This window comes from Lucilia cuprina, chromosome 4 (genome assembly GCF_022045245.1).
Source record: "Lucilia cuprina isolate Lc7/37 chromosome 4, ASM2204524v1, whole genome shotgun sequence".
Classification (NCBI taxonomy): Eukaryota; Metazoa; Arthropoda; class Insecta; order Diptera; family Calliphoridae; genus Lucilia; species Lucilia cuprina.
This window is the reverse complement of record NC_060952.1, coordinates 28,654,869-28,677,168: the sequence shown is the minus strand read 5'-3', so window position 1 is coordinate 28,677,168 and position 22,300 is coordinate 28,654,869. Positions and strand designations below refer to the sequence as shown.

Sequence of the window (22,300 nt, the reverse complement as noted above, 5' to 3'; positions counted from 1 at the left end):
TTAAAATAAATTAAAGAAAAAGCGTGGGTTTCTAAAAAGAAAATATTATAAAAAAGTACTAATGAAAAAACAAAGACAAACACAAATTTATCAAATCAGATAAAATATCATAATAAAAACTATAAGTGTGTACATATTTAAAGAAATCAATCATGAATATTTACAAATTACACTGCGCACAGTACGAGTAATAATAGACTGACATAGCATGGTAAAATATTTATGGTAAGAAAATAAAAAAAATTACTGATGATGTTGCAAGTAAAATATTGCACACACAGGTTGCACTAATATGGAGGTAAAATACAGCGACTAAAAGTGACTCTATGCTAGTTGTAGGCAGAGCGATAAATAACAATAAATATATTTACAAAAGATCTTGGACCAATACTTAAGGGACTCTCATAAAATTAAGTATCTTATCTTTACAAGCACACTGTTGGAAGATTTCGATAATGTAACTTGCAAATGACGAAAAAATAATAGTTCCACCTGGACACTGCCTATCCCTATATATGGTAGTCAGAGTCTCCATGACACATAGACCTGGTTCACACTGAGAAACATTTGATTTTGTGTGTCAGAGAAAGAGATGGTTGATATTTACTTCTCTTTCTCTCACACACAAAAATCAAAAGTTTCCCAGTCTGAACCAGGTCATAGCAAAAACTATATAACAGGATGTAAATTTAGTATTTCTGAATATAACGAATATATAACAATAAGTCGTATGGGAATAGTGTAGGGTACAAAAAATCAGCACTTAAATGCCACACAAATTAATAAACTCTTTTAATGATGATGAACAAATTGATGGTTGCAAGTATAAAAACAAAATGTAGTAAAATAATTTGAAAAACACAACATCAATGACAAACTCTCTAGGGGAGCTGCTAGTTAAATAAGCAATCAGTTGTTCCTTTAAAAGATATTCAATGTAAACAAATCAACCATACGATGCAATATGATGATTTTCACATAAACAAAAAACACCAGCAACAAGTAGCATACATATTGGTCATGAAAGATATACAACAACGAAAAAAGTTAATATAAGTGTCATTACCACAATTGGTAGAAAAATATGTTGAGTCGAAGAAAAAAAAAACTAGATAAAAAGTGAAAAAAACAATTAAATTAAGCAAAAGTGTTTTAGCCGAAAGATTAATGATCATTACAACTTAACAACAATAATAAAAACAGACAGACAGACAAATCTATAGATGGGAAAAATAAGGTAAACAACAACAGTAGCTTTAGTAAACAATAATATAACAACAAGTTTGTTTACCAACTTCAAGACTTCATACTAACTGACTGGTTGCAAGTCATAGACTTACAACTTCACAACCGATCTTGTCTAAGACATGTTGTGCTAAGTTGGAGCCCAGTTTGAAAGAGTGAAAGAAATGCGCTGTATGTCGTCTATCTTTTGGGCTAAAATCAAAACAAAACCAATGAAGGAAAGACTGAAATGAAGAAAGAAAAAGAATTGAAACAATTTTCAACTAAAACAAACACTAACAAAACATTCAGAAAACTTATGAATGGGATGTATAAAAGTATAGACAACAAACCAAATTGGCATTAGTATTATAGAAGAATTTATATTGTAAGCACTACCAAAGTTAAAACAGAAAAACTAAAAAAATATATATTTTTTATAAAAAAACTTATATAGTGCTTACAAAAATAAAAACAGCAACACTAAAGGACTATTACACATAATAAAATACCCAAAAGGATTATTTACAAAATTATTTAAAGTGAAAAAATAAAACACATACAAAAACAAAATATAAAAGAAGAAAACAAAGTGCAAACGAAAAAAGTGCTAAAATTTTATAAATAACAAAAATGTGGCCAAAAAAGACATTTAATATTTCTCAACTATTAATTATAGTGTTTATAACTATTTGTGTTTTAACAACTATCACTAGTGCCAGCACTGAAAATATCTCATCATCATCGTCATCCTCTTCCTCCTCTTCCTCCTCTTCGTCATCGTCGTCAACAACATCCTTACAAAATGCTGGCACACGCACAGTGTTACGCATCTATGATGAGTGCACCCGGGCCGAAGGTGGTTTTGTGCCATGTCTTAAGAAAAAGGCCATTTCTTTTATTGATCGTATCTCGTATATTGATGCTATAACCGTGGCCGATGGCATTAAAGTTGTACGACTACCGGGCACCTCATTAAACGATCTACCAGCTATACGTCCTATGTTTAGTGAAAATGAAGTTGAGTCATCGTTATCGCGTTCCGGTGAAGACCGTGATACAAAATTAACGAATATGTTGGTGGAACGTTTAAGTAATTTCTTTAATGGTCATACGTTGCAAGTTAGTTTTCCGAAATTGACTTCGGAGGAAATTGGCCGGGGACTGGAAGAAGGTAGGTAGATCTATTCTATTCTATTGGAATGAAATTTATTGTGATTGTGAATTAAAAAAAAATTATAGCAAGTATCAGCTATGGATGCTTATAATTAATGTGTGAAGTGTGAAGATGTTGGTTTTACTTTACCCAGAAAAATAAAACAAAGTACTTCTAAAATAATAACATTTATCACCATTTCAAAAGTAGCACTAAGTGAATTTTGTTTTCCTTCTGTGGTAAAGATGTTTATTGATTACTTTATTAATGTATGTTAATATGATTTAAATCGAATTAGTTGTATTCTATAATACTACAATTTCACTTCCTAATATTTTCCAAAAAAAAAAAAAAAACATAAAAATTACTTCCTGAGAATGACTTCGGTTGTAGTGAATTTGGAATCAATGGTCCTTTTCAGTACTTTCATAAAATAAATTCTACTTCTTTTTCGCTTCTTTGGAAGTTCTTCTTTTGCTGGCCATTTGTGAATTAATTTAATCTTTTAAATATTTAATTAAATATTAATTTTATCCTTAATCACTTAAATCAATCCGAATTAAATAAATCAAAATTCATAAATTAAGTACCGGTACGCACTTGAATCTGAAACAGCTCCTTATTGTTCTGACTACGGTTTACTCAATTATTTTTTAGAGTGTTAGAATGATTAGTTTTTATAGGTAACTAATTTACATAAAATTTTATAGTAAACCCGACACTGATATTGGGATACGAAGATTTATAGAACTGAAGTTATAGACATTTTAAAGGATCCGTTTAGGACCATACTTCACATTATGGTTTATGAGTACTTTTATAGAATTTTAATGAAATATTTATGATGGAATGATGATTAAAGCAGTAACTAGGCAATATTTAAACCTTTTAAAGATTATTATTGCAAAATGGAGTCTCATCGCAACATTTACATGGACAGTTATATAGACGGACGATTGATCGGACAATTAATTTGAACTTATAATTTATAAGTATTGATATCATTGCATATTAAAACGTCTTTATAAGTCCACAATATTACACGCTTTTATTAAAATAATATAATAAATAATATTTCACTCCTTTTCAATGGTTCTTCATTAAATATTGTGTTAATTTATAAATACACAACTAAAGTTTTTTAAACCAAACATTACATGTAATTTTTTGTTCTTGTTTAAGAGCACATGTTTTAACGTTCCGATCTGTTGCAACTTGTTTACGCTTGAAAGCAAATTATGTTTTGGCGCCAATTTCATGTCACCCAAACCTATGTTTTTGCAATTATTATACACACATACATACATAACACTCATTCGCTACTAAATGTTCAAATTTCAGGTGTTTTGATTTAAGTCTCACAAAGTCTTTGAGATTCCGTCCATGGACCGAAAAATAAATAAATTATGTTTCGTGACAATATGACAAAATCTATATAAGATATCACAGAATATGTAATTAATTTTAAAATAATGTTTTCTTAACCTAACAATTAACACAGTTCCCTTGTATGTTTTTGATGTAATAACAAATAAAACAAATATTTTTGATCACTTACATGCTTATCTGTTTAGTGTTACACATTAGAAGTTAATTAGAAAACGTACCTGAAAAGATGAATAAGTTTGTTAAAAGATTATTAGATTTATGTATAAAAGGGATTAAGAAAAGACTACAATAAAAATATTCAAACATGAATTATCAGGCTTGTCACTGAATTCCATTCCGATCGAACGTGGAGTTTTTTTCCTTCAAAAAAGAAAAACGACAACTTTTTCAGAATGAAATCATTTCATAATTTCAGTTGACAATAGATTACAGTTATAGTTTCTTTAAGTTTTTATCGATTTATTTACATGTTACAACTCCACTTTCGATCGGAATGGAATTCAGTGACAGGCCTGTATAATTAAACAAAAATTCAGAAAATTTTAAAATAATTATTTATGTAAAATTTAAGCAAAAATTATGTCAAATTTAATATTTTTTTACTTATAAAAATATAAGTGCAAAAAATACTTCTTTATTTTTAAAAACAATTAATTACAATTCAGTCAACCGTAATCCCTCTATTGAAGTACTGAAAAAGACCTGTAGAAGTTATGATTTTAATACAGGCTTGGATAGGACGGATGTACTTTTTATTTGATTCGAAATTCACTACATCTGAAGTCATTCTCAGGAAGTGAAATTGTAGTTTTATAAAATACAACTAATTTAACTCAAATAATGTTCGTTTCATTTTTGCTGAGTCATTATTAGTAACAAATAATTACACTTTTTTATTCCTTAAATTTAAATCGCCAAAAACATGATATTTGTTAGTTTAAATTTGTTGCCTTTATACAGCAAATACAGAACTCCCTGTTTTAAATTTTTTTTTGTCCTTTGGGTAGGCTTCTAAAATATGCATTTTTCCGATACTATAAAAAAGCGTAGATACTTTAGAACAAAAAATTGGTCGTAAAGCTCCCCTTCTGGTCCAACAGTACTTGTTCATATTTCGGGAATTTTAAAAATCTTAATGGAATTTATTTTGGCTTTAGTAAAGACAATAGTATTTATGCTCAAAAATACTAATTTTGACCGCTTTTCACCCTCCTAGTCCAAGTTTTGAAAAACGATATAGCCTGTAACACCCTCCAAGAAAAGATCTAAATTCCAAGAAAATCGTTTCAGCCGTTTAGACGTGATTGACGGAATAAAAGGGTTCTTCCAACGACCACACTTTACCTACATAAAGTCTAATGAAAAAATGTCGTACGATTTATATTTCTTGTGTTTAGACCGAACTCATCGAATCAAAAGTTTATTAGCAAAAAAAAAAAAACAGTTGTTCTGTTAACGTTATCTTATTAATATATCTCGATATAAATCATTAACAAAGTATGATGAAAACAGCTGTTTACTGTGTGTTTAAATGCATCCCTGATCTAATGCGATTGTTTTTTGAATCATTAATGATTTTTTATCCGTATTTTCTCTCATCCGTGTTTTTCTACATAAATTTTTGACAGATCATATTTCTCGAGTTCTATTTCAAAGGGGACTTTAAGTAGAAAGTTAATGAAACAATCAGCTGTTAACGCTACCTATTAACATACCAAGGTAACAATAACAAAGTATGATGTAAACAGCAGTACATTTCACCTTCGTGATTACGTAAAAATACATCCCTGATCTAATGCAACTTGCTTGTTTTTTAAATCATTAATTGGAATTATGAAATTATACATCCGTATTTTCTCTCAACATGTGATGGTTTTATTGCATATTAAGTTTAGACGACCCCATCCCTTTTCTTCTACATATAATTTTTACATATCATATTACTTGGGTGCTTGTGTGAAGAGGTCTTTAATTAGAAAGTTAATGAAACATAGCGTCATAACGCGTCAATGTAGACAAGAATTTGTACTTATTTACAACTCTATAAAAAATAAAAAAATGTTTTACTTAATTTAAAAAAAAATGCTTTATTATAACTAATGTATTTCTTTACTCTAACCAAATTATAAGAATTTTTTCTGGCATACATGCATTGTGTTTAAGCTTTATTTTTCTAACCACTAAAAATAATCTCGTGATAAAGAAACTATGCTAAATAAAAATAATAACAAAGAAGTAGGAAAGTATAGTCATAGTCGACCACATGATAGCCTACACCATGAATATAAATTTTAAAAATATTTTAATTCTCATAATAAATCTTTTATGTTGAATTTTATCTTTGTTCCAAAGTATTTTAGCAATTGATGAAAAGCAAGTTTTCTAAAAGAGGCTTTAATAGGATTTGCAGTCAAACATGGGGCGATCCTCATTAAATTTGGGTAATGGATATATTTTATGTAACAGTTGTGCAGAATTTTAGTGCGATACGAATGGTTATAAGTAAATTTTAGACGCTAAAGACATTTTTTAAAGTGGTTTTTGTATGGGGGCTAGGATGATTACAGAAAATAATACTTATACAAAACGTTTTTATGTCCAGTTTTGGAGAGATAGTAGCATATTTGAAGTTATTATGCATAAAATTTTCAAATCGAGAGATACAGTTGTTTTGGTGCTAGGTGAAATATTGGACCGATTTCAAGCATTTTCTATAGGCTTCGTCCCTATGCAAAAAAATAAATTTTATGAAAATTGCTGCCTGTAACTTGCACATAAGGTTTTCATGGAAAGTGATTATGAGTCGATCAGTATACTATATGTTTGTCGCCTTTACCGCGAATAAAGTTTACATAGAAAGTAATTCTGAATCGATCGGTACACTATAAGATGCACAAATTTTACGTTACTAAGATCACCATAAACGTATAATACCCTCCCCACTACAGTAGTTTAAAAAAGTAAGGGAAATAAACTTGACGACATTTTTACATGAAATCATTTTTGTGGGAAAATAGACAATTGTTTTTATTTTCTAATTTATGAATACAAATGAATATTTTATTATTATGCATAGAGCTAACAGAGAAAATGAAATTAAGTTTGTATGTGAAAACCATTATTTGACGTGCAATAAAATAGCTTGGAAGCGGTGCAGTAAGTAAAACATTTGACTAACAAATTAAAAAACCAGATTCGTATTCTCACTGGCTCCTTTTTTTATTATTAAATTCAAAACAACTTACTCAACAACTTTTTTGTAAGTCAAATTGCAAGTACTTCTTTAACTCCTTATTTGCAAGCAAGCCTGAAAATACTTGATATGTTAAATAATGAGTTTAAAGTGTAATGAAGAAGTAGTGATAAGAGGTTTTATTAGCTTGTTAACTCGTCACTTTTCAATGTGAGTTTTTTATGTTTTATGTTTTGTCTCTCTTCAACAACTTACTATGACAATTATTATTTAAAGACCAAGTGAACATGTGAGAGATAATTGCTTCTTTTGGAAAAACTTCACATTCCATTATTAACAGGGGTTTCGAAAATATGGTCCAAGTATTACCAAGATAATTATCAGAGTAACTTCTGCAGTTACTTTAATAATTTCAGATTTTTTGTAAATAAAAAAAATTAGGGGAAAATAGTGAAATTCCTCAAAATATTTTTAATGAGAAACCATGTTGCCACATTTCTTAAAAATCTCTCTGCTGCCACTATTACTTTTTTAATGTTAGAAACTTTAATATAAATACATATTTTTGGTCATCAAGTCTTTAAAACTTTCCCCTGGAACTTATACAAGTTTGACACAATTTTGTACTTGTACATCACTTTTGCTTACTTGGTAGGAGTAACAAAAAAATAATAAAGAAAAGAAAATACAACAAAAACTATAAAAAAAGTATGTCGGATTATTTTATGGTTGATTTTTATGTCTATTTAAAGAAAATAAAACGAAAATAAATTATTTTCTTCATTATGTGCCATTTGTTATTTTTACTCTTCAATTTTATGTTATTTACATTCGATTTAGTAGTTTTGTTATTGAAATAACTCCTTTGAGCACATTATAAAATTTTTAATACAAATATGACCTTAGACTGTGATAATAATCTTTAAGTTTTGCTAGTACTTTTGATTATTAACGGTCATGTGTTTATTCAGTTATGTGCATTCACTTATAGTTTCAATTTACAAATAAATATTGGATTATTCCTTCGGTACTAATTTTTGCTTGAATATATTTGCATGGATTCATTTGATTTAAATGGAATTATTAATATTGAATTATTTGTAGATATTTCCATTGCAATTTCTGTGTTACACTCACAAAAATAGAAGCACAAAACAAACAAAAATACTATAAATTTGAAATAATTAATAAAAAATTAGATTTAAAAGAAATGGAAAAATTGGCTTCAAATATATTTAAGGTTTAAAATCGATTTGTATGAAATTTGCAACAAGGTGGTGAGCACAGAATAGGAGGCCAGACACAAATTTTTAGCGAGGTGCCGTACATACATAATGAGTATTACCTGAGAAACAGAAACAGCTAGAATTTCAAATTTTATATGAACAACTTTGAACACATATTGATAAATGGGCAGTTTAGCTACAGTGGGCGTGGCACCTCTTACCTAATCTTAAATTATATTCATGAGAAAATATAAATGATAAAGTCTTCACATTTGTTGGGGTCACTTAAATGTCGACAAAGGTATTTAGGACAAATATAGGTGGACAAGCAATAGGGGGGTGTGGCACTTCTCATATGAATTAAATACAAAAATTCTTCTATCTAGGAAACTATTGGCGCTAGAATCTTTTAATTTTCTACGAAAAACTTTAACATACATGGAGAAAATGGTAATCATTAGGGCACATTGAAACCTCCCATGCGAATCAAATAAAAAATCGTATCTCTAGAAAACTATTAGCGCTAAAATTATAAAATTTTGCACGAAAATGTTTAACATCCACGTGAACATTTGTATAATCAATTGGCAGACTTTCAATGAGGGGTTTGTTAGAGCCAGAATCTTCAATATTCGTGGGATTCTTATTTAAATAGTTTTTTTAAAAATATGACTTACACGTGGGTTAAGTGTAAAAATGGACTGTATCTCACAGAATTTGGTAAAAAAAAGGAAATTTGGTGTAATGATTTATAAAAGAGATCTAATATGTGAAAGTAGCTTAGGTTCTTTGACAATATGCGCAGATCATTACAAAAATTAAATTTGGAGAAGAAAAGAAAAAAATTTCCTCGGCACCAGTTCTTTACTACAGTGGGGAAATTTTAGGCATTGAAACAACTTTAATCTATTATTCAACTCAACTACTGAAACTAGTAAATAATTAATTTTAATTTATTCACTCATCCTTAGTCTTAAAACTAATACTTAAACTGTTTGTTTTTATGAGTGTAGTATAGGCTGTAGCCGTTGTCAAGAATTATAATTATTTGCAATACAAATAAATTGTTCTAATAAGATGTTATTCCTTAGTTAAAACCAAACCATATGTTACATGTACTTATATTTGTAAGATAGCTAAAGGGTTTTCCAATAATACTATGTTAATATCAAAATTACAATATTTATTTTAATCTATATGAAATGTAATGTACAGTTTTTTAAGAAAAAAAACTTTGTTATTAAGGTTTTAAGATAACTATTTATCCCTTAATGACGTGACGTAGCTTCTACAATTCAAAATGGATCGAGCAGAATTAAAAAACCTTTTATAACTTTAACGCAAGATAATGCAAAAATATTACAAATAATTATTGAAGCAAAATTCTCAAAGTAACAGCATTCCAACAATAATAAGGACTAAATAATATGCTTAGTAAAACAACATAAAATATAAATAAATATTTCGAAACTAGAGAAACAAAAGAAGCAAATATTAGTCAGGCAGATGGTCTTAGGTATTCAATATATGTAAATGCATTTAATTATTGCAAATATGTAATCATTTAAATATTAAATTTTAGAATATACAGTCTTAGATCATATTAATCCCCTAGATTCTAAATAATTACTTGAAGGTTAGGACAGGTTGAGAATATATATAATAATACACCCTCCCCGTTTTGGAGCCAATTATGAACTTCTGTCAGGGAAAAATTATTGCAGTAAAAGCATTATATAGCGAGAGAAAATGAAAACTACCAGTGTTTTACTTTCCTTTACACATTCTGTCAATTCGTTTGAATATAAAATATATTATCATATTATCTTCAGAATAATTCGATCAATTATATTACCCCCGACATATTCATACTTAGGGATCCTGTTGTTCTGCTCTACGAGAGCAGAGCCCTTCCAAATGGCTGTATGGATTTTCTCTCATAATTCCTATTCAACCCAAATTTCAAAAGTTTTTACATTCGTCCGGTTAACTTCTACTAAGACAGTTCCTTTAACAGTACGACTTTCCATTCATCATCTCATTCATTTATTTCCTGATTATTGCAGAGTGGCCTGGTACTTTAATTTTAACAAACTGATTGTGGTTGACGATTCACCTTTAATTTAACTTTTACCCATGACAATTATCTGCATATGCTACAATTTGTACTGGCTCTTTAATTCCTTTAGTAAAATGCTAAGGATACTTAAAATGGTAAATTGATTTATCCTTAGTTAAAATAGGCTACCAGTATTAAACACAAATGAAATTCTATTAACCAAAAGAAGTAAGGTATATATTATGTTCGATAACATGATGTGTGCCAGAAAGTATTTTTTCACACGAAATATCTTAAGTAATTGGGTTTTAATTATTTTTCTTTCACAATTTTTGGAATAAGATCAAAATATCCCTGTAGGAAATCTTAATATTAAAAATGTAGTGAATCGCTATTGATACAAAGCTTAGTGCTATATGTATGCGTGTCACTGAAAATCCTCTAATGACTTTATGGCTATTGGCTTGGTATTAGTTGTTAACTTCTAATGGATCCATATGGTTGCAAAAAAATTAGGAATTTACATTTTACATTTCTGTAACTTATGAAACTTTAGAAATTTACTATAGACATTTTCCAAAGGCATATTGACATGTTTGTGGACAATGGGAGCTATATTATTTTAGTCATGTATAAATGGAAGTAGCTACTTAGTTAACTGAAATTTAGATCAAATACTTTTAGTTAATGCAGTTTGTTTGGTATTGAAAATGGGAAATATCGGTCAAAGACTTCGCTTAGCCCTCATATAAAATCCCCTTCATTTATCGCTCACAACAAAATAAAAGAAGCATTTAAATCGGTGAAATTCCACAGAACTATATTTTATAAAAAAATCGTAAAATTTTTTTAAGAACGATCCATAATTAACCACTTCAGAAAAAGACTTGCTCATAACCTTAAGAAGAATATATATCAATAAAATTTGACTAAAAAAAGATTTATAATAACTAAAATCATTTCATTAGATTGTAGAGGATGAGTTCAAAATTAGACCTAGGGTAGAAGGGGCTTTATATGCCACTTTTTTTTAACACAATACATATTCTTAATTTTTTTCTTGGTTCGGATACCTAGATATGTTGACTTTTGTTTTATTCCTTTCAATCTTTCCTAAGTCATCCTCATGTGCATATTTTTTTTTAACGTTTCCGCACTGACCAAAAACGGCGATACCGCCCCATCCATGGGGTAAATGCGCCAAGGGGATGGTGCAGAGTTATCACTAGTAAAATAGAAAAAAAAAATCAAAAATAAATACTTATTTTGCTGTTTTATACTTTAATTCATTAAACAAAGTATAATAAACCAGATATTTATTGTTTATTTCACAAAACTTAACAAAAAAATTAAAACAAATTATTACTGATTTTTTCCATATTTTAACCTAATTTTATTCTACATCACAAGCATTATATATATTTGGTACATGTGCCCCACGGGCAGTTTAGATTCAATTTTTTCGGGCTTCAAATTATATTATCGAAAATATTATTATGTTTTATTGTTCACTTTTATTGACGTTCTAATACTGACCAATATATTTTTTTATCACAAAAACTAAAAAAGTTAGCACAAAAAGTTCACACAGTGAAATATTTTCACAGTGAAATATTTTCATGTCTGCCTACCATCATATGTAAAGTTATTGTTTCAAATTTTCAGTGATGATAGATAATCGATAAACGAAAACAAAATATGATAATGCGATAAAATCGATTACTCAGTTTTCAAGTTATTCGCTATGGCGTATGATGCCCCTTCTACCCTACCCCCCATATAAGGCCCCATTCAGAAAATGATTATAACGCTCATTATACGCTCTGAAATTCTATATTAACAAGTTTTATGCGATGCAAATAGTCACTTTCACATTTTATAAGTTTCCCTTTAGGAAATGAATTTAACGTTCATTACTAGTTAAAAACTATGAGTGCTGCGAGTACCTCTCTACCAAATTTTATAAGGATCAGTCTAAAATTGACCCTATCCCTAAAAAGATCCCATCAGAAAATGACTTGAATTTTAAAATTCAATTTAGATCTAATTAATGAGAAAATTGCTTCGATAATATCAAAGTTTATTGATTAGGATTTTTTGATGGTGACTTGTTTCTTCTGACACAGAAATAAGTGGTTGACTGCAGAGATATTTCATCTGTAAATGCCTATCGAAATTTGTATTTCTTGAACATTTTTATGGGCTTAAGTTTGTTTTTATAACACATCCAGGTACCCTGGTAGTCCTGTATGTAGCGTGCTAGATCATCAGACTTGGGATTGTAGATTCGATTCCCATCGATTTTTTTGTCTGCTTCACTACAACGTGATGTATTTTGGAATACTCAATGGATCCATAAAAGTACTAAAATATACCTGCAAAAGCAATGATTTAAACATAGGTGGGATGTCCTTTAATATCAAAGTTTATTGATTAGGATTTTTTGATGGTGACTTGTTTCTTCTGACACAGAAATAAGTGGTTGAAGAAATTTAAACTAGTACTATTGAGAAAAATACATATGAACCCAGTCTGACTGCAGAGATATTTCATCTGTAAATGCCTATCGAAATTTGTATTTCTTGAACATTTTTATGGGCTTAAGTTTGTTTTTATAACACATCCAGGTACCCTGGTAGTCCTGTATGTAGCGTGCTAGATCATCAGACTTGGGATTGTAGATTCGATTCCCATCGATTTTTTTGTCTGCTTCACTACAACGTGATGTATTTTGGAATACTCAATGGATCCATAAAAGTACTAAAATATACCTGCAAAAGCAATGATTTAAACATAGGTGGGATGTCCTTTTTTATTTGATTCCAAATACACTAATTTTCAAGAAGTAACACCAACTAGAAAAAATATATATTCTGTTTTGAAAAAATACTTATCGCATTTTTATAAGTCATTAAACATCACTTTCGCAGAAGCTAAAAAATTGTTATCTCTTAAATCTATCGATCTAGTCATGTCTGTCCGTCTTTCTGCCTGTTGAAAGAACGCTAGAGTCCGAACAGGAAAGAGCTAGAGTTGACAGTTTTAACAGTCAAAACTGCTTTAAAAAGCGAGTATGAAATACGACATTAATAAGTCTTATATGAGTAAAATTCTATCTACCAATTTTTGAGAATCGCCCCTTAATTCACCCTTCCCCCCTTTATATAGGGCCCCTTCAGTAAACTACTTTAACTCAAATTACTGGTTTAAAAATTTGAGTATAGCTATGTAATTCTATACATACAAGTAATTTTCTTACAAGCCAAAATCTCTCTATATGTTCATGGTTAAAAAGTTCTTAAATCAAGAACGAATCAAGCTCAAATTAAGTTCATTTAGAGATTAATTTAATTTTTTTTATCAAAACAATCTTAAGTCGAATCTGTCTTTTACAAAACTAAAAAAATACTAAGATTTTCCATTCAATCAAGCGAACCATATAAATAAGTAGAAAATCATGTTTAATTTTCATCAACATAAAGAAAATTGAATTACTTATTAAAAACAAAAATGAAAGTATTATTTTCTGCTTAATGAAATACATATATATTAAAAATAAACTCAACTAATGTTGAAATATTTATGTAGTTAAAAACGCAATTTTTTGAACATATTTACTTTTTATTACACTAATTTAATTAGAGAAAAATTTCTCCCCACAAAGTTTTTTTTTAACAAAAATTAAAAACATTATATTTTTACATGATTTAATTTCTTTTAAGGTCGTGGTAAAATGAAGAAAATGATGAGCATGATGATGATGGGTATGGCTATGAAAATGATGGGTATGCTGCCAATTGCCATGGGAATGTTGTATATGTTGGCTGGCAAGGCCTTAATTATTTCAAAGATTGCTTTGTTACTGGCGGGTATTATGGGTTTGAAGAAACTACTCTCAAGTAAATCATCGGGCGGCAGTTCCGGTTGGTCTTCTGGTGGAGGCGGTGGTGGTGGCGGTTGGTCTTCAGGTGGTGGCGGTGGTGGTTGGGATAGAAGATCCCTGAATCAGGCTCATGATTTAGCTTATCGTAGTTATACAAAACAATTGCAACAGCAACAACTGAAACTACAACAACACCAACAACAGCAGCCACAACAGCAACAAAAGTCATCAACAGAACAAAAATTATAAAAATTAGAAGATTATTTTAAAATTGTTAAATTATCTTATAGATAATTTTCACATATTTTCTATGTCTTCTCTCAAATGACATTTTGTAATTAGAAACTTCTTAAAACAATTTCAGCTTAGCTCCAGCCCTTAACTTTTAATAAAGTAATCATTACTACTATTTTGTATAGAATAACTTATCTTACTTAAACTTTACTAAAGTTTTCTATAGAATTTCAATTTAAAATATTCCGTTTTAATAATTGTTTTTTTTTCTTTTTAATTCCCCTCAGCTTATTGTTGTCTCTATATTCATAATTTATACAAATTTACCGTAATTTAATATTATTTATTATGCATCTCATTTAACATTGCTATAAAATTTCTACTGTTATTTTCTGCGTAAATTCTATTATAAACTTTAATTAAACTTTAACGTTTCTCTTCTCATCTTCATTCCATTTGATTTTCTCTAGATCAACTTTGAACTTATTTCGTTGCATTTCATGTTGTTTGAAATTGCGCTGACATACACTGAACTGAATATTAGAAGTATTTGTACCAATGGATGAATGTATTTTCTATTTTTCTGTAATTTCAAATACAGTTTGTTGCATGTTGCATAATTCTTGAAAATTATAAACGTGCTTCCATTAGCATTATCATACATTCATACTAAGCTTTAGAAGTGTAGTGATTATAACTAGCATTTCTTATTCTCCATACATTCATTATCTTTTACTTTAGAAACTGTAGATTTTCTTGAAAAGTCCGCTTATTTCCGCATCTATTGTGTACTTTTGTTCCGTTAGTACATTTAAGTTCTTATTCTACTTATTTTTATTATTATTTTATTTTAATTTATTGTATCTTAATTTATAAGCTTCTTATTTAAAACATGTTTTTATTTTATTCTTTAATTTATTTATTTTTTATTATAAATTTTATTATAAATTTATTATAATTTAATTATTTATGTATGTGTAATATTTAATGTGTTTTATTTATTTTTGAGCAAAAAGAATAAAAATTCTGCATTTATATAAAAAAAAATTAAAAAAATTATTTGTGTTTAATTTCATATAAGGCAGTAACGACTGGGTAAAAAATGGGTAATACGTTATGTTTTAAATCGACCTCTTTAACTGTCCTTCTCTCATTTTATGTTTTCTGATAATTTAAACTCCGAGGTCAAAAGGTCCATTGTCATTCCCTTCAAATTGTAATTATTTTTCCCGCGATTAAGCTCCATTCGAAAATATTGCAGACAATATTTTTATTGTACTGAAATCAAAATTTTCAATTGCTGGTGGTGAACTGAGGCCGTTTTTATATTTTTTAGTACATAGTATCTTATGTATATGTATTGCAAGACATATGATATCCCTCCATGACTACTTCCATGTACCATGAAATAATCACAACTTTAAATCTGTATGAGTTTGTTTTACATGCGCCGTTTTTACGAGTAAAATTTTTGTTTGCGTTTTTCTACAGATTTCATTTATTATGTTTTTATCATTAAAATAATTTTATTTTATTAAAATTAATAAATTCGCATTAAATAAACAATATAGAATGTCAAAATCAGCTGACATGTTCGTGCGCCGCTTGTGACGCTTATAAAAGTAGAAAGTAGATCTACTTTAAGCACTCTACGCGTCAAGACATTCTACGGTTTTTTGCTTGTAAATTTCAGCATACATACATTGATTGTACTTTTTTGACAGACGCATAGAATGCGGGAAAGCGTAGAGCGCGTGGAGTGGACCCCCATATACCATATAATTTTTATACATTTCGTTTAATAGAGTTTTAATATCGCTCGACAAGCTAAGTTAGTTAGTTAGTTAGTTTAAAAGGAGGATGTACCTAGATTATTCAATTATTTTAAGAGTCGCGGCAAAATCGCCGACAAAGTTTGTAAGTTCATAGTTTTTCACAATATGAGGCTTTAAATATTAATTATTGCATCATTTTATAGCAAAATCGTAATATCTACAAAATAGTCTTTTCAAAATGAAAGAAAAACTCAAAATTGGTTAACAAATTTTTGACTTATTAAAATTTCTCCCGAAATTTTTTTAGTTATCAAAAATTTTACAAAAAAAAATAAAAAAAATATTTACAAGATTCATAAATGTGATAGTACGAATTATTGTTTAAATTGCATAACGTTAAGTCGGTTAAGTCTGTGGTCCAAAAAGAGCCATTATTTTAACAACATCTCAAACTTTAAAAAATGTTGTTAAATGGATTTAAAACAATAAAAAGTTTTCTATACTGGAGATTATAAAGGATATACATAAGAATTAAACACAAAAGGAATCAGTTCAATACCTCTCATAGTTTTACAGTCACTGCGATGTGAATTTGAAGGATTTCGGGAAAAAGGCAGTTTTGGCTTTTAATTAAGTAAAAATTATGTTATTACAAATTGTTGCTTAATTTTGATCTAGTAAATTGTGATTATTATTTTCGAGTCCATGAAAAGTTATTTCTGATGAAATTTCTAAAACTAAAAATCATTAACCCTCTAAAGGTCATTTTTGGTATTAAAGTTGTAAAAAATGAATATATATTTGATTTTTTCAATGGTCTTAATTTATATTAACTAAGGTAACTTTTGAGAATATGTCACGAAAGTTGTACCGGTTCTTCATTAAAGCCGCATTGGTCGTATTCCTACAATAGTTTTTAACAATAATATGTTAGACGATCTTTTTTATGTAATCTAAAATAGCACTAAGAATGTACTGACCATTTCACAAATATATCACGAATCGTAATGATTGCCATCGATTTGTTAAAGCATATCTTTGCATATTTTGCCCATAAGAGCATAATTGAGCATAATTTGACTTTTGTAGCATATCTAAGACACATTTTTATAGTTTTAGAGCAAAATCAACTCTTTAAATGTATAGTTTTTATTTTAATTTTTGCATATTTTTTATTTTTTTTAAATTTTTTCTTCAAAATTTAAAAAAAAAATATTTTTTTTTAATTTTTTCTTCAAAATTTAAAAAAAAAAATATTTTTTTTTAATTTTTTTACAATTTTGAAAAAAATGTTTCTGAAATGTTATATTCATTTTTTATTTAGTTAGTTAGTTTGAAAGGACGATGTAGATACAGTTAATCACAAAAATAAGTATACAGAAATTCTGACGATTGGTTTTATTAAAAAAAAAAACATATTATTTTTTCAAAAAACAAGAAAGTAACACATTTATTTATTAAAAACAATTATGATAATTATTATTCACTACTTTTTTTCTTCATATTTTGGTTCTTTGAGTTCTCATTTAAGCTAAAGTTAAAAAGATGCAAAATTGTGCAAATATTATTAATATCGCATTTTAAGATATAAATTTTAGAAAATCGCCGTTAAATATCGAATATGAACGCTGTACTATCTTAAAAACGGCAATGTTCCGCAATAGATTGTAATTATTGTAAAGAAACAATTAATTTAAAAGTTAAAATATCGTCTTCCAATGCATCATAATGAACAAACGAGGGATATCATTGAATACCCGATCCAAAACTCCGGGGGTTTAATGTTCTTAAATAGGAAAAAATGCTCCTATAAATAATATTCAGATCAATTACCAAAAATTTCAATTTATCGGAACAAAAAGTGAATATTTTCCATGTTATAGTGTTCAGAATATTTTATTATAAAATAATTACATTCAAACAGGTAAAATTTTCATGAATTTTGTTTATACCATTAAGGCAAATACATATTGAAATTATCTGTATACTTACTTTTGTGGCGTAAATTTTGTACCTATTTAACTACACCTTAAATGAGAACTCAAGTAAACAAAATAACCCGGAAAAAAGTAGTGAATAATAATTATCATAATTGTTTTTAATAAATAAATATGTTTCTTTTTTGATTTTTGAAAAAATAATATCCTTTTTTAAATAAAACCAATTGTCAGTATTTCTGTATACTTATTTTTAAGATTAACTGTATATACATCAAATTCGAAGAAATACACCTAGGCCTCTATCGGGCCTGTTGTGCGCTCCTTAACCAGTGCCTCAGGTGGAAATCGAACCCACCACCTACGGTCCACCAGACCAGAACAATTAAAACCGATTTTACCTTGAATTTCTTGAGACCAATCCATTTTTATCGTTAAAAAGAAACTATCAATGATAATAATTAGATTCTATGACAACATCGACTAAAATAAATGTCTGTTATCTTATAAATGAGTTTAAAGCGATTAAAACGTTTTTCTAGAGAATATTATTTATTTTTCTGGTAATAAGTTGCATCGATGTGAAAAAACAAATTTCAATCTTTTGCCGCTGAAACTCAAAGAGTTCTTAACCGATGTTGTTAAAAAATTGTGTCTAAACTACTATCTAAAAGTACTAACATAGTAATAATAGATATTAATCTATACAATACTGTAGTAGTTCAATTTAAGGATTTTTGGCCAACTTTAGAATTCCCCACATGAAAAAGTGTAATGAAGTCAAATAAAGACGTACTACATCAGTGACCAATTCATATCACCATAGGTTAGACTATTAGGCCTTTAAATCACTCGTGCAAAATATACAATGTCCCATTAGATGTGCCTAATACAGCCAACGAAAATTGTATAATTTGCTTGATAAATTTAAAATATTTTGTTTGCTGCTTACATTTTTGGAGAAAGTTGAAATATTTTATACCTTAAGATATGCTATACTATTTGCTTTAGCCAGGCATTGAAGTGGGTGATATTTTCGTTTAATTTAAAACAACAGCTTTAAAGTATTCTCTACTTTCTTTGTAAATTAGAAATACAAAATAACTGCCTTAGTTGCTACAATGAAATGCCAAACCTTTGCAATGAAACAAAATGTTATAAAGAGCATTTTTTTAAATCTTTAGTTTTCACAATAGAAACGAAAAATATACAAATGTGTATACGAGCATTTAATGATATCTATACAATTACCTTTTTTCCTTATTTGCTCCAAATACAGTGGAATGTCAAATATTAAGAGTGTTTTTGAATTGAGTCACAACAAAAAAAAAAGGCTAACAAGTAAGTACTTACCTAACTCCATATTCGTAAGTGATCGTGATCGTAAGTATTACTCAGATATTGGCTTAAAATACTATTGTGTAAATTAAAATTTGCTTTTTATATCATAGATGTCCTACGTAGTGAGAGAATCAGTCTGAAGTCTGAAGTTTTAGCTTTTCTGTGTTTCTGAATCCAAAATGACCCACATTGCCGATGGGATGGAGATGGGATAAGAATAGAAACTTTACAAAATTTGGAAGAATTTTACATCAAACCTGAGGAAAACATTAGTAAATTTTGCACGTTTTTTTCTCAAGAATTTCTTTAAAAAAGTTTTAAATGCATCTGCATTAAACTGACACAGAAAAGACAAATTGAATATTTATTTTGTTTTTAAACAAAAGGTGGTATATTTTCAGCTACGTTTACACGCATATAACTGGATTAGTAATTGATTATAAATTATTATATACACACAATCTGAATATATTCAATTCATACATATCTACATAAATATGTATTCGTATAAAAATACACACATTGGAATGAACTTTTGGTTAGGATGGTACCAAAAAATACCAATATACATATTATGAAAATATTTTATTTAAAAATATTAAAATTACAATTAATTTTTAGGAGCTGCTTCCCCCTTCTGGTGGATAATAGATTCCAAAAATTGAAATAGGTTCTCATTTCATCTGCACTCAAAATAGTACCATTCTACTAGACTATCTCCAATCTTATAAACGTTTTCACAAATATACATATAGACAAGTAAGTACATGAAAACATTAGAATCTATTTTATTTCATGAACTCTTATGCTGTGTGTGTGTCATGATGTTGCACTTCTTTCTTTAGTTACTAGAAACTTTTGTGTTACGAGTTCGACTAGCATTAATACAATACACACTAGTGCTCATTCCGTGCATCAATGCCACTACAAATATAACCACAATAGCACAGCTCTTGACTGACACACGAATGGCACACGTTATAATCATGCCATTAGATCAGTTTAAATTTGGTGCAAAAGAACAAGAATCAAATGTAGAAAAATTTAAATAATCGTACATACGGTGATACATACAAACATACTTATTTATGTATGTAAATAGAATAAAGTTATAATCATGCAGCACGAATCTTTATACGTGAAATTTAAATTACTTATTTATATTTATTCTACTCTTTGAAAAAAATCAGTTTGATCAAAATAATGGATGTTAGATTTTGTTTTTCAAATGCATTTTCAAATGTGCTGGTGAGAAATGGTTATCACAAGCAGTTAAAACTAAAATCAATTTCTTCTGTTAATCACAAAACAGCTATAAACTGTTACAAATGTATGGAAAGGGCATTACTTTGTAATATAAATTGATATTTTGTATGAAAATGCTATTATTAAACGTTATTATTATACACAACACCAGTATAACTCGTAGGATGGGTATTTTGCTTATATGCTGCTGTTTGTAACACCCAAAAATAATGGTCATACACCAACAAGAATTACTTTCTAAATCGATTAAGCTATGCCCTTCCACCTTGTGCGCACTATACAGGTTGCAATTTTCAACAACAAAGAATCCTATTGAAAATGTTTAAAATCAATCAATTATTTCGCATAGTCCTCATAAAACCGTTCCATCCAAAAAGGCCCTTTGAGCATATTGTTCTACTAAATGTCATTGTATCTCTACAAAAATTGCACAACAAAGTTTTATATAAGTCTTAGGTAAGGTTGATACGAGGATATATACTACATCAAATCCGAAGAAATACACCTAGGCCACAATCGGGCCTGTAGAATTAATTATTTTTCAGTGTTCAGAAACTCAGTTTCGTGAACGTAATTCCTAAGAATCTTCCAATCAGTGTTAGTCAGGAATGCTATTTCCGGAATAACATCACTTCCAAGATACTTGGATCTAACTTTGACGAATGCCTGGCAGTGGCAAAGAAAGTGCTCCAGAGTTTCAATGTCCTCACCACATGCTCTACAAACGTCTGAATCCACACGTCCAATTTTGCATAAATGTGCTCTTATTCCTGAGTTGTCCACTTAAAATACTGACTTCAGACTTGCTCATTTTGAGGAGATTTTTCGTCTTGTTCTCATCAGGGTCACCCCATAGGATTTTCGTGGTTCTACCCACTGTTTCATTATTCCAAGAGGTCTTATGGAATTCTCTCACCCAAAATTTTAGTTCAGCTTTTGTTGCGTCGAATGGTCTTGCGTTTGTCAGGTTAACTGCCACGAGCTCCCTACCCTTTAACACTATTACATTCGCTCTTTGGTTACCGACTACTCCCGAGTGGGCTAGAACCTATATGATGTGAACCTTACCTCTGGGAGAGTATTCAGTTAAAGCTTTCTTACAATCCAATACGGTCTTAGATATAGTTCTACCTCCTGATATCGCTCTAATTGCCTTCTAGCTGCCGGTAAATATTTTAAACGCTGTGGGGCGCATTTTTATCCTAATCCAATTTACGCATTCCGCTATACTTGTAGTTATGCCTGGAAGCTGGTATTATGATTTGGTAAACGGTGATATATTTCTGCTTCTGGATCTTCAATATAGACCCCTACTTTATCCCCCATTTTAGAGCCATCCGTGTAACAACGGATTCCTATTGGTATTTGATCTAACGTTTCGCTTGACCAAGACATTCTATCTGGGATCAGCGTTTCCGACATATTCTGTGTGGTATACGATCAGGCACGTCCGATGATTGTGTATAACCTTCCAATATGTCCAGTACCGTCATAAAATAAATATCTTTAAATCCACTTATTAAAATTTCTAAGTATAGGCTAGTATTTAACCCTGCCCCCCTTTTGGAGAATTTATTTTCTTGTCAACATATTGTTAAAATATTTTTAAAAACAAAT

The 22,300-nt window shown here is 29.0% G+C and overlaps 1 protein-coding gene across 1 annotated transcript; it reads left to right on the top strand.

Annotated features, from left to right (window-relative positions):
• Positions 1-1,579: 1,579 nt before the first annotated feature.
• On the top strand, positions 1,580-15,301 carry LOC111684314. Its single transcript, XM_023446459.2, has 2 exons — positions 1,580-2,398; positions 13,970-15,301. The coding sequence occupies exons 1-2, from the start codon at positions 1,858-1,860 to the stop codon at positions 14,377-14,379; spliced, it is 951 nt and encodes a 316-aa protein (XP_023302227.2). The 5' UTR covers positions 1,580-1,857; the 3' UTR covers positions 14,380-15,301.
• The last annotated feature ends 6,999 nt before the right edge of the window (positions 15,302-22,300 follow it).